The sequence below is a fragment of the Olea europaea genome, chromosome 10, assembly GCF_002742605.1.
Source record: "Olea europaea var. sylvestris chromosome 10, O_europaea_v1, whole genome shotgun sequence".
NCBI lineage: Eukaryota > Viridiplantae > Streptophyta > Magnoliopsida > Lamiales > Oleaceae > Olea > Olea europaea.
Window position 1 is genome coordinate 35739021 of NC_036246.1, and position 18185 is coordinate 35757205.

Here is an 18185-nt window from a genome sequence, read left to right on the forward strand (position 1 = left end):
AAAAAATTCAGTGACCGTTAACGGTCATAATTTTATAAAAAATAAAAAATAAAAATACTCAGGGACCGAAACAGTCACTTTTTAACACGAGCCCACAAGCCTCATTAAAAACGAGCCTACGAGCGGCTCGTTTCCTTTCCTTTGCGGTGTCATAGGCTCGTTTCCTTAGCTCGTGTTTTTACAAGGCCGAGCCGTCCATGAGCTCCGTTTTTGCGAGCCAAGCGGGTGAGCCGACGAGCCGTTCGGCCCATTTGCCACCCCTAACTGTACACCGAGTGTACAACCATCAAATTCCTTCAGGTACCTATTGTATATTGAAGGCCTGTCTACTTTTCCGTGCGCATCGTTAGTATAGTCGGGGCAAATGATGTCATAAGAAGGCCAATTTCTTCATATTTAAAATTCTTAAAATTATCTCCAAGTTCGTCATTTACTTCTCCGGTTACTTAAAAAATACATCCGATAATGCATTAATATGAAATAAATTACATATACGGCAGCACAAATGGGTTAATCATCCATAAAAATTCTTTAAATAAATACGCAATACTTTATTTACTAGAATAGTTGTGAACTTTTAATTTAAATTTAATAAATTATCAATCGGTTATAAAATTAAGTTTTAGTCATCCAATTTATGTTGTTACAAGATTTATCAAGTTGAATCAATTTTTATATGTATGTGGATTATTTGGTTGATTACTTGATAGCATTGATCTCATGGTCATAATCATCTCTTTAGTATCCCACCATTCCTACTTTTTTTTATCTTGCTAGCACGTTAGTTTGCTAATGAAAGTGAAAGATCTTATATGTTCGACTTATTTGAAGCTTGTTGTGGAAATTTTCGAGAATTCTCTAATTTCAGGTTCAAAAAACAATCAAACAAACACCAAAATCACTAAGGCTCAACCCAAAACCTCACCTTTACTTTGGTTACCACAAGTCTTCTAAACCCCACAAAGGAGACTATGGAGGTGGTAGTATTTGTAAGCTACAAGGAAGAGGAAGGAAAAGATAACATAGGTTGAATCTCACACAAACTCCTCACATGACTACCCCTCTCTCTCGTTTTACCCTTTTGCCAAACCCACACACCCACACACAAAAGAAAACGGCTTACAGGGATGGATTTATAGATCGGATATTAAGTCAATTGGGCCAACAATAAGGTAAATAGGCCACAATAAACTAAAGCCTAAACCAACAAATGGGCAACTTAAAACCAAGGCAAACTTAATTACAATTGGGCCAAGACACACACATTTATCAACAACAAATCCAACTCCAACTTGCACAATCCAAAAGTATAGATTGTTTCCAAGTCTAGCCAAATATGTGGTGTTGATAAATTATCCATCAATTGTTTTAAATTACCGCCCGAATTTATTGGGTATCAAAAGAGCCAATGAAAGAAAGCAACAAAAAGCAATCCAAGGGACGCGAAATTGGCATGAGTACTCTAAATCGCCTCTCTTCTTTCCCGAAACCTTAGACAAGCGACCCCATCCAATATTATCAACAACGCAATAAATAAAATCAACAATCTTAGTTCTCATTCAATTTAGCATGCTGAATGTTGAGTATTTACCCAGCATCAATTCTTCTGTCTCCTCCAGCCCATGTGAAACAATAAAGAGGTTTTCAATTCTTCATGATGAGACAGACTATCAACTCTACATTTTCTAATGTGAACTACCTTTGTAAGATGAGAGTCAAACAAACTAAATCATATGGATATGTAAAATACGAAATATAATTTGATACATACACAAAGTGTTCTCGAGGAGCCCATGTTTTACTCATAATGTATGACAAAATCCAATTCATGCTTAACAAACTTCATTACATTCAAATATAAGTGATAATTGTATAAGATCAGAATGAACACTAAAAACTTCCTCAAATTCAATCAGACTTTAAACTTCAAATATTAATTATGTTGATCATCTATTAAACCTTGCTAGCCCCACCCTCTTGGACGAACACCATCCATCTCTAAGAGAGACTAGTTTCCCATCATTTCCCAATAGGCTTCCCTCTATTTCTAGCCAACCTTTGAGCCCTTCTTGCCCTCCTCCACATTTCAAAATTTCTCATCCTTGCAAATATTTTCCGAATTTGATCGAGTTTATGAGCTTGTTGAGATATCACATTTGCAGTCGAGGAATTCTCACTGAGGACTATTTCGTATCCATCCCTAAAAGAGTCCATGCCCTCGGTAAGAAGCTGCCAGAAGAGGCCACCAGCAGCTGCTCCACCGTGCCTGGCAGATGCATAAATCTTGTAGTAGACAGTATTGAATAACATGTCTCTTTGGTAGGAGCTGAAGCCAGGATCTTTCAAAGATTTTCCAAATTCTGTAATAAGTATAGGCTTGCTGAGAACAAATTGAGCATCTTGAATGTGTCCATCAAGCCAATTGTTAAGAAAAGAAAGTTGATTCTCATTGTTTGAGCTCGATAGCCTGATCATACGACAAAAATCAAAGAACATTACTATCGATTGTACTATTCAGTCTATTCAATATTGGATATCAAATGTCATTAATTTAGGAGTTACCATTGATCTGGATAGGAGTGAACTGTAGCAAAATCGATCCCCGGAATCCGATTATTTGCAATGAAATCAGTACCTATGTTAAAACTAGGATTACGGTTCAACCTCTGAGGAGATGATTGTCCATAGAATCCTTCTAAACCAGCTTCCAGCATATGAGCTCTGTCTATGGACTTCACGTAAGAGGCCATTTCCATTATCCAGGCCTGTCAAAATAACATAATTATTCAATAATTTTAATTAAATGGAGTATAAATATGCCAAGAATTAATAGCAGATGTCATTTATTTCTCTCCAAAAATAATGTGGGCTAAGGCCTAAGAGTAGGTGAGACACATGTAAACACTACACATTGGTGGTCCTCAGTACAAATTTACATAATTATTAGGGCCAGATTAATTTCAGGCTTAAATTCTCTTTTATGAAAAAAAAAATATATATATATATATATATATATATGGTCACCCACCCCACAAAAGGACTATTAATTACAAATAAAGCTAATAATGAAATTTCCATATAGAAATTCAAAATCAATATCAAAGATGAGGCCTGATGAGGACCTGAATGGTTCTTCCTGATGGATCTGAGGTACATCTTGGCTCATTCATCAGCTCCCAGGCCATAATTGTTGGGTCATTCTTGTAAAGTATTCCAGTAAATTTGTTGAATCTGTTAAGAATTGTCTACAGAAATTACAAGAGGCTATTATTATTATTATACCAAAAGCAAAAGGGCCAAAAAAAAAAAAATTGCAAACTTTTTGTATCTTACCCTGATATGGTTCTTGTAATATCCCTTAACCACAGGATTTCTGAAGAAATCATCATCAGAAGTCAGATACTGGCCTGCACTTCTAGCCCAGTTTACATACTGTTTCTTCCCCCCTAAGTTTTCATAATTATTTGCCAAGCTTAATACAAGCTTGATCCCATATCTTCTAGCTTCAGCTATGACAAAATCCAACCCCTTGAAGAAGAAAAGTAATTATTAGTTAGAACAAGAAATTAATATGAGAGAGTAAGTGTAGAGTATGAGACAAACTAACCTTGAACATTTGCTCATTATAAGAGCCAGGAGCATACTGTAAAGGTTTATATCCACCATCACTGAAAGCCCAAGTTCTTGCAACAGTGAGGCCATGGCTTGAAGCTTGTTGAAATGCAGTGGAGACTTTGTGTCTCTGAGAAGGATCAGAAGCCACATACATTAGCCAATAAGCATTGAATCCATTTGCATAAAAAGGACTGCCATTTAACATGAAATGGATTCCTCTGGTTCTTATGAACCCATCTCCTGCACCTGCACAGCATTTTTGATACACAAACAGAAACAGAATTAGTGCCACAGCCAAATGTTTCATCTTTTTCTTTCTTTCTTTCTTTTTGTTTTTTTGAAATGTAATCTTTAAGGCAGAGATAGAAGGTTTTAAAAGGTCAGCTGAAGGAGAATGTGGGGCTCCACAAGTTTTGTCCTTGACCTAAACTATTAAGGAAAATCAACCACATACAAGGCATACAAAATTAATTTTTAAATAAAATAACTTTGTTTATTAAATAAAATTTGCAAATAAATATAAACGATTTTTTTATTTAGAAATAAGAAAAGGTAACTTATTTAAACCTATGTAAAACTGGAATTAATTGTTCAAACATTTTTTTAAAGTTTAGTGATTAAAACTCGACAAATTGGATATTTTAAATTTTAGTGATCAATCAAAAATACGAACCCAGATTCAATGACCATTGGAACAATTAACTCGTAAACTTTTACTTCTAAGTATTTATAATCTATTGCAAAAAAGAATATAACAAAGGATGCACCGACGATCAATGGAATACACAATTTCACCTTCAGTAAGCTGTACGTGGGCTCAAAGGTAGAAAAAATTCAGATGATCGCCGTACAATTAATTGAAGTAACCTACTCGACGATAGCAATTTGAAAAGTAAAGTGGGAAAAAAAGTAAATGGAGGGTAATTCAATAGTGGGATTCCATTGACAAAGGCAATAAAGCAATAAAGCATGGGTAGCTCCATTAACTTTATTTGATTTCCATTTCTACCATCACATTGTCGGACTAACTTTCCTCTCTCCCCTCACAAGTCCGTTAATGTCAATTCAATGTAAATTGTGTTGATTCAAACTTTCTTTTTCCAATATACTTTCGACAATTCAATATATCTTAGCAAATGAAAATACATCAATGTATTTTTTAACATTTCGATACGTTACACAATATTAATCTTTTCATTTACTAAGAAGAAATGATATATCAATGTGTCGAATGTGTATTCAAGATACTCGTCAGAGGATAGCAAGTTCGTGACCACAAGATCTTAATACTTTGCATGTCAAAATGTCTAAAGCTTTGTGAATTTTAAGAATTTGGTTCACATACATAGAAATAATTTGTGCTTCATTAGTTCAAAATGTACAATTTCATGCACCTAGGATTTTGGGTTTCCTTATCCACATTTAAGGCATAAGGTACAACCACGTGTCACAAGTTTATAGACGTGGCCTGTGGGTCATAATAACCCACGTGAATAAGTTACTGCCATGCCCTTCTCTTCTTAATTCTGCTATTACAATTTCTTCATGTTCAAGGCTCGAAGATAACAAATCCATTGCATTTTTCATTTCCCAAAAAGATTGGTTCCATGCGTAAAGCAGAGTCCACACATTAATATCACATTCATGTTTGGACACTTTAACCACCCCTCTATCCCATTTAGACTTATTAGCACAAAACGGTCATTAGTGTGCATAATATTCTTACGTTTCAATTTTTTACATTTTTACCCTTGTTTCAACATTTCATTGTGGAAAACATCTTTCCGTCCATCTGTTGTGAATTCCCCTATTAATGCACACCTGGACTCACTTTTAATTTTAAAATGGAAGGGTAAAATGGTCAAACCACTTCAAAAACCTCTTCTTCCCGCTATAAACAAGTTATTCTCAAAAAAGGGAAAAAAAAAATTAATCAAACAAAACGGATGAAGCCCACTGTTCATCATCATTGTCGCCATAGTTGATGCATCTTTGAAAGTTCACCATTCATCATCCCCATGGGTGACGCATTTTCGAAAATCGAATTTTGACTTCCACACATACTCTCACCCCCATTACTATTCGCAGCAAACCGATATCCAAAATCACAAATCTCAATCCCTAAATTGTGCATCAGAAGCTGAAGCTGTAAATCAGTTCCCTAAATTTAAACATGCGCAAAATGACCCAAAGTGAAAAACTGTTTTGCGTATAACGTCCCGACGTTCGAACAAAGTTTGCGTAAAACGTCCCTACATTTTGACAAATTTTGCTCATAACGTCCCTATGTTTCAAATTTCTTCGAAAACTTTCCCTATCAAATCCTATAAGCATTCCTTTCATTCACAGCAACAGAATCACCATAATCAACCATAGCAACCCAAGACACTAATCAACCATAGCTACTCAAGACAATAATCAACCATGGCAACTCAAAATATTGATGAAACTACAAAATTAAAATAGCAACAAAATTAAGAATGAAAAAAAAATTGCATCTAAAATAGGCGAAATGGAGACCTTTATACTGTTGATCATTCAGACACGTGAACAAAACAAATTTACAATATAATAACTTCATCAAGTTGGCACTACAACTGCATTCAACGAAAACCAACAAAGTGAACATATAAGCACTACAATTGCTTTCAAAGCTTGAAATGTCAAACTTTAAAATCAAAAATAAATTTCATAAAAAATAGCAAGGAAGCCTCGATCACCCAAAACTTGAAATGTCGAACATTAAAATAAAAAATAATGGACCTAGGTCGAAATAACACTTTCTCCTAATTTGCCCTCCACTACATACAGAGAATAGCCCACTACGAGAGGAAAAGTTTTAGATGAAAGGAGAAGGGGATGAAGAAAATGGGTGCGCACGGGACATGAACAGTAGAGAAGATGGAAGATGAACCGTGCTTATGTTATGGAGAAGGAGATGTTTTTTAAATGGTCTGGCCATTTCACCCTTCCAGATTAAATAAAAAGTGAATACAGGTGTGCATTTAACGGTGGAACTTATAGCAAATGGGCGGAATGACGTTTTCCACAATGAAACATTGAAATAAAGGTGAAAATGCAAAAAATTGAAATGTATGGACGTTTCACACACTAACGGTAAAACGTAGGAACATTTTGTGCTAACAAGCCTTCCATTTATATAGATTGATTTTCCTTTTTCTTTTTTTGTCTCATTTATATGGTCATTTTTTTACTGAGAAAGTATTTGTTTGTACGTTTATACATTTACTAATATACATTTATTTAATTTGCCTAATTATAATCAATTCCTCCAACTTAACCAATTTCAACGATAATTTAATCATTATTATTTTCTACTAGTTGTTGATAATTAAATAAGAGTAAACTAGGAAAATTATTTACAAAAATTTCTTTTTTAATAACATTAAATAAAAGATTTCAATCTATGTAAAAAACAAAATCAGTCTATATAAGTGGGATGATAAGAGTACTAAATTTTACTATTTAATTAAATTCAGTACAATATAAAGCTTGTTTGAACTAACTTGAGTAGAAATATCATTATTTACAATTCATTGCAGAACTCACAAGACGTGTTAAAGCTGAACATAACAAAACATGTCTCAAGATATCTAAACTCATTTTAAACCTTGATAGCAACATTTATTTCTAACATTAGAATATTTTCAATAGACTCTTTATTTATAAAGGGCATCTTATATATTATAGAGAATGTTTTTAAATTTAGAGAGTCAAAATTTTTATTCACTCCAATAATGTTATCTATTTTGACTCTTTATTTAATTTATCTAGGAATATTTATTGATTTCTTCTCGTATTTTATTTAATATAATCTTTAATAAGTGAATAATCAATCAATTTAAGAGTCGTTTTACATGGCTTTTAAAAAGTCAAAAGAAAATTTTGAGATTCAAAAGATGTTTTTGGATCCGTTTGACTAAGTTTATGAAAGCGCTTTTTTGTTAGAAGAGTTTTTAGAGAAAATTGGTCAAATGTGATTTCCTCTAAAAATACTTTCAAAGTAGGAAACTTTTTTAAAGATTAGTTTTCATGCTAAAATTAAGATAACTTCATTCAAAAACTTTCTACAAAAAGTAAAAACCATGCCAAATTGACTCTAAATATGGTTCGAATAATTTAAGAAATAAAGTATTGAAATAGGTAACTTATTAAATACAGTTATTGTTCATTAAAAATAAAGAGTGAGTTTGGCTCTCTAAATTTGAAAAGTCGAACCTATCCCTTGTCTCCATTTTTTCAAAATACATTTTCCTTTCTCTTATTTTTAATCACACGTTCTTTGATAACATAATATTATACATAAACCTTAAATTTTTTATTTTTTAACCATATATTCTCTATCAAGTCATTATTACAAAATGCATTTTTTGCCAAAAATGGGGTTCAAACGTGCTCCTACTTTATATTTTGAAAAGTTAAAATTGAAAGTCTATCTAAGCTTATGTTTAAGCACTATCACTTTAAAATAATGAATATTTTATATTTAGCCCCTGTTTTAGCTCCATTTTTTAAAAAAGCATTTTTTTCAAATTTAATTTTCAACAATATATTCTTCTATAAAATAATTTTACACGTATTTCAAAAAAATTCTTACTTTTTATTCACTTATTTTCTAAAAAATTACTATTTTCATAATACATTTTATCCCAAAAAATAGGAATCAGACAATGACTTAGATAGTTTTTTTTGAAGATGATATTTAGGGTCAATAAGTATTGGCGAGTGACTATGGCATAGACAAAAGTAATGGATGATATTGGAGTATTTATTGGCGTGATGAGCGGCACCATCTTTACCGAGACATGTGGCGTGCTGTGTTCTAAAGTGGGATACCTAAGCATGTGAGAAGCTACCTAACAAAAAGAGAAAATTGATAGATACGCTACGATTTTGTAGGGCTTCTCTTCTCGTGGCTTTGCCAACATCAAATCCACTTCAGATTCAATTGCTTTACCAAATGGAATTTTAAGAGCTCAAAGATTGTAATTAACAATCTGTTGTGAATTCTGCAATGATTTTGGATTATTATTTTTTTTTTAAACCATTAAAGTAAGAGAGATTATGGTTAGTAGTTGACAAGTTAAAGATGACAGAACGATAATCTAACAAAGGAACAAGCAATTTCTCGCTTGCATCTTATGTTATCTCAAGCATGACGGCTGGAGCAAGAAGAGCAGCAACGATTTTCTGTGGATACTTATGGCGCTAAATATAAGATATTGCAATAATAAAGTTTAATGACTTTTCTCGGAGATATTATGTAATGCATTGAGATATTTCTTGCACGGTCGTAGATGCATTATTAAATGTGGACTTGTAATTTTGTCCTACTTTTAACTCCAATTTATCTAAAAAAATCAACTTTTCACAAAACTATTTGTAAAAATTTCACTATCAAACATGGGCTAAGAGTTCAGCTCGATTTATTCCCATATATTAACTAATTCCTGATACCGTAACATAAACCATTTTAAGTTTAGAACAGAAAATTAAGAACTTTGCCATTTGTACACTGATTTTTGACACTTTGGTTGACAATTGCATTGTTGTCAAGTGTCAATTGGATGGAAAAACTGTTTAAAATTTAAATTGTTCAATAGAGTAATGTCATGTGATAAAGTGTAAACTAAAGTTTACATCATAGTGTATATATAACAAGATTCGAAAATTAATTATAAAGTACCTAAGAGCTCAAATGTTGAGACTAATATACCTTATTGATTATGTAGAAATAAGGCCCTTTCGTGCATGTTTGTTCGCAGCCCACTTAACAAATAACAGAATCTGTCTAATGGACATAGCCTTAGGATTATGAATTCTAGAGTTACAATGGCAATCTTGATTTTTAGTTGAAATAGTTTTTAAAAGACAAATGTCAAGTTTTCTGTCGTAATTTTTTGCAGGGTTTTACTTTTGTATAATTGTTCGAAATTAATGAAACATGCATGGAAGGAAAAATGGAATTGGAGGCCAATATATATATATATATATATATATATATGCAACCACATTGGCCAATGGCCTATGTGGTCGCCTACTGACATGCAGGGGCTACAGGCCTTGCCACAGAACAACTATGCAGTCGCAAGGGTTTAGCCTATGCAATTGCATAGTATTAAAAAAATAGTCGTTTATGGCCATTGTTGTTTTGAACTTGGTGGCTATTCAACTTATTTTGTCACCATTTCGTGGGATCTTAATGAAGCTTATAAATAGGTGAATGACATTCATAACAAAACACTTGAAAATAAAATTTTGGCAATTACATTTCCATTCCACAAAAGATCATCAATTTTCTTCTATGAATTCAATCATTTCATTATGTTCTTGAGTTTTGAAGGATTTCACTTGATACTTGAATGATTAATCTTTCTCAAAGCTTGATAATTCCTGCAAATCATTTGCCAAGTATCCCGTAAATATCTTGTTTAATCCGAGAGGGGACAAATATAGTTTGAGGACCACGATACCATGTTCGAGCTTTCACAATCATTTACATCTACTTGATATATTTTCTATCTTATTTCTTCTCCATTTCCCTTGGTTGTGAAATATTTTCAACAATCTCAAATGATATTTCTGTGCAATGGAGAATGAAACCACTATGACGATAATCAAATTAATGAATCAAGATCTTGTTCAATTGGATAGCTTCGATGGCACAAACTCCACGAGATGGCAAGATAAACTAAAGTTCCTACGAACAGTGCTGAAAATTTTCTACATATTAGATCCGGAGTTGACGCCACTACCAAAACCAACAAATGGAGAAACAGAGGCCATTAAAGCTGAAAGACAAAAGCCAAGAGGATGAACTCATATGCCATGGCCATATTCTCAATGCGTTATCTGATAGATTGTATAATTTCTACACCAATACCTTTTCCACAAATGAGATTTCAAAAGCATTAGAAAGTAAGTACAATGCCGAAGAGGAAGGTACTAAGATTTCAAAGTACTTTGATTTTAAATTTCTTGAAAACATTCACCTCATTCCCCAAATCCATGAACTACAAGTGCTTGTCAACAAATTAAAGGCTATCAAAATTGAGATTCCGGAAACTTTTCAAGTGGGAGCAATTATTGCAAAACTCTCAGGGACTTGGAAGGGATATCGAAAAAAGATTATGTATAGTTTTGAAAAGTACTCTTTGGAATAATTTTAAAAACATCTTCTCATCGAGGAGAAGTACAAGGCAAGGGATAAGAATGAAAATTCTTTTAAAGGCATTTCAAAGGCTAATGCCGTGGAAAAGACCGAGCCTTCTAACAAATCCAACGAAAGCCTTCAAGGAACTTTAACAAGTCCAAGAAGAAGACCAAAGATGGTTGTTTCGTATGTAAAAAACCTAGATATTATGCAAAGGAATGTCAACACCAAAAAAAAGAAACAACTTCAAAGGAAAGGTGATCTTCATCAAAAAAGACAATATAGTAGCCACTGTAAGCGAAATTAACGTGATCAAGGGAAAGGTCTCAGATTGGTGGTATGATACACGTGCAACCGTACATGTGTCATATGATAAGTCATTATTCAAGACATATCATGACATGAATGGAGATCAAGATATTCAAATAGGGAACGAAGTCTGATCTAAGGTGATTGGAAAAAGAAACATGGATATTATCTTCACTTCCGACAAAATCATTACTTTAACATATTCTAGATATGAATAGCAATTTGGTTAATGATATCGAGCATTAAAAGTGTTTATGTGTCCAGTAAAATTGTATTATCCATAAACTGGAAATTTGTTGATAAAGGTTATTCTTGTGAGGGAATGGTCAAACTCTATACCGTTGACAAGTTAAATAATAATAAAGTGAATTTTGCTTATATTGTTGATTCGTTTACTTTGTGGCATGCTAGGTTATGACACATAGGAAAAAGTACTATGAAAAGAATGCTAAAATCTAACTTGATTTCATATGATGAATATGATACATTTAAGTGTAAAACATGTGTAGAATCTAAGATGATTAAAAATCATATCAAAGTGTTAAAAGAACCTCTAGCGTCTTGGAATAAATTCATACAGATATTTGTGAATTAAATGGCATGTTAACTAGAGGTGAAAATATGTATTTTATTACCTTCATTGATGATTTCTCTAGGAATACATATGTGTATTTGATGAAACATAAACACGAGACATTCGACATGTTTAAGGTATATAAAAATGAAATTGAAAATTACCTAAGTAAGAAAATAAAAAATCTAAGAAGTGATAGAGGTGGCTAATACTTTTCTAGTGATTTTAACTTATTTTGTGAACAATATGGTAATTATTCACCAATATTATGCACCTAGGACATAAGAACAAAATGATTTGACTAAAAGAAAAAAATAAAACCTTAGTAGAAATGATAAATGTCATATTAACTTATGCTAAGTTGCCATTTAATTTGTGAGGTGAAACTCATAAAGTGCATGTAGGATACTAAATAGGATTCTTTCACAACATACAAATGTTTCTTCATACAAATTGTGGAAATGAAGAAAACCAAATATTGAATACTTCAATGTGTAGGAGTGTCTTACTTATTTCAAGAACACGAACCATAATAGGACTAAATTGGGTCCAAGAGGTATTAAATGTGCATTTATTGGATATGCTAATAATAGCAAATCATACAGTTTGTTGAATTTGAAAACCAATGTGATTATTGAATTCAGTGATGTAAAGTTTTTTAAGAATTCACTATCCTTGGATAATAAATTGAGAAGAAATCATAAAGATATCCTAGCTCAAGTGGAGCACAAGACGAGACATCTTCTAAAGATGTTGATGAGTGTATTGAGTCACGAAGAAGCAAAAGAACTCGGACTATAAGGTCTTTGGGACTAGACGAAATTAACTCTCAACTTATTTCCTTTTACATAGTAGAGGAAAATGAGGTGAATATTGTAAGAATAATTTCTTTTGTTCTACGAGTGAAAATCGATCCTAAAACTTATAAAGAAGCTATCGCTTCATGTGACAGCATCTTTTGGAAAGATTCAATTAAGGATGAAATGAATTCAATAATGTCAAACAATACGTGAGAACTCGTCAATTACTATCTGGATCCAAACTTATTAGTTGTAAATGGGTATTTAGGAGAAAGTACAACATTTATGGTTCTTTTAATACCTTTAAGGCTAGATTAGTAGACAAATGGTATCGATAAAAGGAATGAATTGACTATTTTAACACTTATGCACCAATAGCTAAAATAACTTCAATCAGAATATTATTCGCATTAGCTTACATGCATGACTTTCATGTTCATCAAATGGATGTCAAGATGACATTCTTGAATAGGGATCTCGATGAGGAGATTTATATGGAACAATCCGAAGGTTTTGCTCTACCCGAAAATTAACACAAGGCATGCAAGTTGGTAAAGTCACATTAGGGTTTGAAGCAGGCACCTAAAAAGTGGCATTTGAAATTTGACTTAACTATAATATCATTTGGTTTTAAACACAATAACATAGATAAATGTTTGTATTCTAAAATACGTGATAATTATGTAATATGTATATGCTTATATGTTGATAACGTGTTGATTATGAGTAATCACATTGATGAAATAGAAAAAATGAAGAGATTTCTATCTTCCACATTCAAAATGAAGGATATTAAACAAGTGAATATCATTTTGGGTATCAAAGTCACTAAGACTAATGGAGGTTACCATTTAAGTCAATCACATTATATCGAAAATGTGATAAATAAGTTAAAACATTTGAACTAAAGGAATGTAGTACCCCAATTGATCCAAGTTCAAAGCTTGTAAAGAATGATGGAAAGACAATTACTCAATTAAAATATGCAAGTGCTATTGGGAGTCTTATGTATGCAGTCCAATGCATAAGACCAAACATAGCCTTTGCAATTAGTAAATTTAGTGGATTTACTGGTAAACCGAGTAGTAATTATTGGAAGGCCATTCAAAAGGTTTTTGGATATCTAAAGAAAATCAAGAACTTAGGCCCACAATATACTAAATTCCCAACTGTATTGGAAGGATTTACAGATGCTAGTTGTGAAAGTAAATCCATTTAATGTTGGGTGAACACTTTTAGAAGAGGTACTGTCTCTTGAAAATCAAAGAAACAAACATGTATAACGATCGACTATGGAATTTGAATTTGTAGTATTATCGAAAATTGGGAAAGAAGTTGAGTGGCTTAATAATCTTCTTTATAAGATACCTTTAGGACTGAAGAATACATCTTCAATACCTATCATATGTGATAGTCAAGTTACGTTAACAAAAGCATACAATGAAAAGTCTAGACATATGAGTTTTAGACATGACTACATAAGGAAATTAATCAAAGATGAAATAATTTCCCTCAATTATGTAAAGTCAATCGAGCACTTAGCAGATCTTTTAACTAAACATCTAAATAGAGATTTAGTAACGTCTACTTCGAGTAGGATGTTGTTGAAACTCCTAACTAAAAGGTCCACCAATGATAGCAACTCTACCTGTCATTACTCAAAAGATAATCCACGGGCTCAAAAGGTAACAAGTCATTCGATATATGGATAGTTTCAATATTATTAAAATTTGTGATAACCCTGTCCTAATAAGTAATGCCGGTTGTTACTAAAGTGGGGGTTGAGCTTTAAAACTCTTAATGAAGTTTAGTACTAAGTACAAGTATCTCTAAAAGTAATAAAGAAATGAAGAATTTCACTTAGATAAACTTCGAGGTTGTGCTGCCTCAATAAAGAGTTGGAGTTTCTCTCTTGAAAATTTGTAGAAAATGATAAGCACAAGGCCTATTAGCGCTAAGCAAGTTCAAGGAACTTGAGAACACGTAATATTCGTGTGTGTTCTTACCGGTATTATTACATGGAATAACTTGTTCAAAGCTTCATGTCATCTTTGATTTTGACTTTACTTCGTTTGAATTACACTATAGTTAAATTCAAATAAGAAGATATCTAATCTAAACAGTTTGGTGGAAATTTTCAGTATATTAACCACTGATTGGTATCAATATTTATACAACAGCAACCCATATAATCCCAGTAATTTAGGCTGTACAAAAGGAAAATGAATCACTCAAAATGGGAAGAGTATTACAAGCAGTAAATCTGTGTGCTAAATATGTGCTCGTAAATCTTTCCATAAGTGTGTGCTAAATCTGTGCTCTATCATGCCCCCGCAAGCGTGAGGATCCGGGAAGGACACTAAGCTTGGAACGATGAAGAAGGAATTGTGTTCGAGCCAGTGGTTTGGTAAGGGAGTCAACAAGTTGGTCTGCTATGTGAATATGGGAAATGCGAAGCAACTTACGAGAGACTTGATCACGGACAAAGTGAAAGTCGATGGCAATGTGCTTCATACGGGAATGGAAGACAGGATTGGAGCATAAGTATGTGGCTCCAACATTGTCACAATAAATCGTTAGAGAAGAGTGAATTGGTACTGCTAGTTCATGGAGAAGATTGGTAATCCAATTCACTTCAGCGGTGGCAGCAGCAACGGCACGATATTCGACTTCGGTAGAGGATCGGGCAATGGTGGATTGTTTCTTAGAGCTCCAGCTAATGGGATTAGAGCCAAGAAAGACAACATAAGCTGATGTGGAGTGTCGTGTATCAGCGTCTCCAGCCCAATCGGCATCTGCAAATGCATGAAGAGCAAGGGAAGAATGAGCAGATATGAAGAGACCATAGTGAGAAGTGCCTTTAAGATAACGGAGAACTCTTTTAGCAGCAAGCCAATGAGTAGAGGTTGGTCGATGCATGAATTGAGATAGCTTATTAACGACATAACTGACATCCGGTCTTGTAAGGGACAAATATTGAAGTGATCCAATCACTTGACGATACTGAGTTGGATCATGACTAGGGGAACCATCATTAAGTTTGAGGGTCTCGGAAGGAGACAATGGTGTACTAAATTCCTTTGCCTCATGCATATTGTTTCGCTGAAGAAGATCTAAAATATACTTTCTCTGAGATAAGAACAGGCCATTGGGAGTCCGTGTGGATTCAACTCCCAAGAAATAGTTGAGTTTGCCAAGATTCTTGAGAGAGAATCGAGTGGAAAGCTGAGCAGTAAATGTATGAAGAGTGGACTGATCATTCCCAGTGAGGATAATATCATCCACATATACAAGTAGATACATGATGTGGGTTCCTGATCTGAAGATGAAGAGAGAGGCATCACACTTGGAGTTGAGAAAGCCATAGGCTAGGAGGAAGGACCGAAGCTCAGTATACCATGCTCGGGGAGCTTGTCAGAGACAATAGAGTGCTTTGTGTAGTTTGCAGACATGAGAGGGATATTCAGTGTCAACAAAGCCTGGAGGTTGCTGCATGAAAACACAGTCAGCTAGAGTTCCCTGCAAGAAAGCATTGTTAACATCCAGTTGGTTCAGAATCCAACCATTAATTACAGCAATGGTGAGAACAAGGCGAATAGTAGCCGGTTTGACAACCGGGCTGAAGGTCTCATTGAAGTCAATGCCAGGTCGTTGATGGAAGCCCTTGGCCACAAGTCGGGCTTTGTAACGTGCTATAGAGCCATCCGGGTTTTCTTTGATCCTATAGACCCATTTACAACTGATAACATTTTGTGTGGGGGATGGAGGTACAAGGGACCATGTGTTGTTCTTTTGAAGAGCAATAAACTCCTCTTTCATGGCGTCACGCCAGTAAGAGTGCTTATTGGCTTGGGTAAATGATGTAGGTTCCATGTGTGCGGGAGAAGGCGAGGTAGTCATATGAAGTGAGAATGGTATTTTGGGTTTGAATATGTTATTTTGGGCACGAGTGACTACACGAGATGGTTTGACTGGGAAGTGGGAATGAGATGGATTAGGGGCTGTTGGTTGGTCAGGTTGGTGGATTTCTTGACTTGGTGTAGAGGTTAGGGTGGTAGAGAGATCTGGTGTGGGTGAGGCAGGAGTGGTGGTGCCATGATGTGGTATAGAGTATTCCATGTTAATAGGTTCGGGTAAGCTGTTTACCTGTGATGGAGCGCATTGAGAGGCAGCCTGGGGAGAAGCCAAAGAAGTAACCTATTGAGTGGTAGATGGAGGCTGAGTAGAGGGAGTATGGATTAAGTATGGTGTGGAGGAAGACCAGACAACAGAGTCAAGAGAGTCAGCAGTGGGTGCTTGAACTTTATCCAGGTGTTTTCCAGTAAAGGCCGATAGAAGTTTGGTACGAGAGACATATACCAGGAGAGGGTGTAGTTTTGTAGGGAAAGATGTGTTCAAAGAAGACAACATGTCTAGATATAAAGAGACGATTGGAATGAGTATCAAAACAGAGAAAAGAATGATGAGACAGTGAAAAACCAAGATACACACACGGTTGAGATCGGGGTTCGAGTTTGTGAGTGTTGAATGGTCGAAGCCAAGGATAGCATAGGCAACCAAAGACTCGGAGGAAAGTGTATTTGGGTTTGTGACCAAATAATATGTGATATGGTGTGTCATTGTGGAGAACAGGAGTGGGCATGCGATTAATGAGATAGGTGGCGGTTTGGAAGGCATAGGTCCAAAAACGTAGAGGTATGGCAGCGTTGTGAAGAAGTGTGAGACCAGTTTCCACAATATGACGATGTGTAAACAGTTTTGAGTTTAGTATGGAAAAAATTTTCAATGAGTTTTCGAAATTTCTCAAAAACAGTAACGACATCAGATTTAAGTTTAAGAGGATACAACCACGTGTACTTAGTAAAGTAATCAACGAAGATAACATAATATCGAAAATTTCCAAATGAAGTCACTGGCGCAGGGCCCCAAACATCCGAATAGATAACTTGAAATGGTGTAGTACAACTAATAGAAGAATTTTTAAAAGATAGTTTATGACTTTTGTTGCAAAGACAAGAGTCACACACTTTATTTGTAGATGAATTTGACAAGGGAATTTTATTGCTAGTGAGTATTCTCTTTTGAATTGGAGGAGAGGGATGGCCAAGCCGTTGATGCCATAGTTGAGACGGGAGGGTGACTGAGACAGAAGGAGTGATTGGTGATTGCTTGATAGGTGGGGTTGCGGATGGCCACTCATATAAGTTGTGCTTACTCCGGCCTTTCGCCAAGGATGCCCCCGTATTCAAGTCCTTCACAAGAAAATAATCAAGAAAAAATTCAATAGATGTGTTATTTTGTTTGCAAAATTGGGAAACAGATATAAGGTTCTTTGTTATCATGGGTGCACACATAACATTATCTAATGTAAATGAGGCAATAGGGGAATCAATCGAAGATGAACCAACATGAGAGATAGAGATTCATTTACCATTACCGACTACAATATCCTCGTTACCAACATAATCTGAGTGCAAGGAAAGGTTCTGTAGGTCTGAAGTGACATGGTGCGTAGCGCCTGAATCAAGTACCCAATTGTTGTTGGTGTTGATAGTCCTTCAGCCATATTTGCTTGAGGTCGAGAGATATAGGAAGGTGGCAGTCCACCAGGTCTACAGGACTTTGCACTATGTCCAGACTTGTCACATAGTTGACAAATAATGTGAGGTTGGCTTTGATTTCCTTGATGCTGATATGAATTCCATGGAGGGGA

At 34.6% G+C, this 18185-nt stretch overlaps 1 protein-coding gene across 1 annotated transcript; it reads right to left on the minus strand.

Annotated features, from left to right (window-relative positions):
- Nucleotides 1-1742: 1742 nt before the first annotated feature.
- Nucleotides 1743-3979, minus strand: LOC111402017 (mannan endo-1,4-beta-mannosidase 7). The gene is made up of 5 exons (XM_023030034.1): nt 3608-3979; nt 3334-3528; nt 3123-3245; nt 2563-2765; nt 1743-2467 (listed from the first exon to the last, which is right to left on the minus strand). Exons 1-5 carry the CDS (start codon nt 3920-3922, stop codon nt 2020-2022), a joined length of 1284 nt encoding a protein of 427 aa, XP_022885802.1. The 5' UTR covers nt 3923-3979; the 3' UTR covers nt 1743-2019.
- Between the last annotated feature and the right edge of the window lie 14206 nt (nt 3980-18185).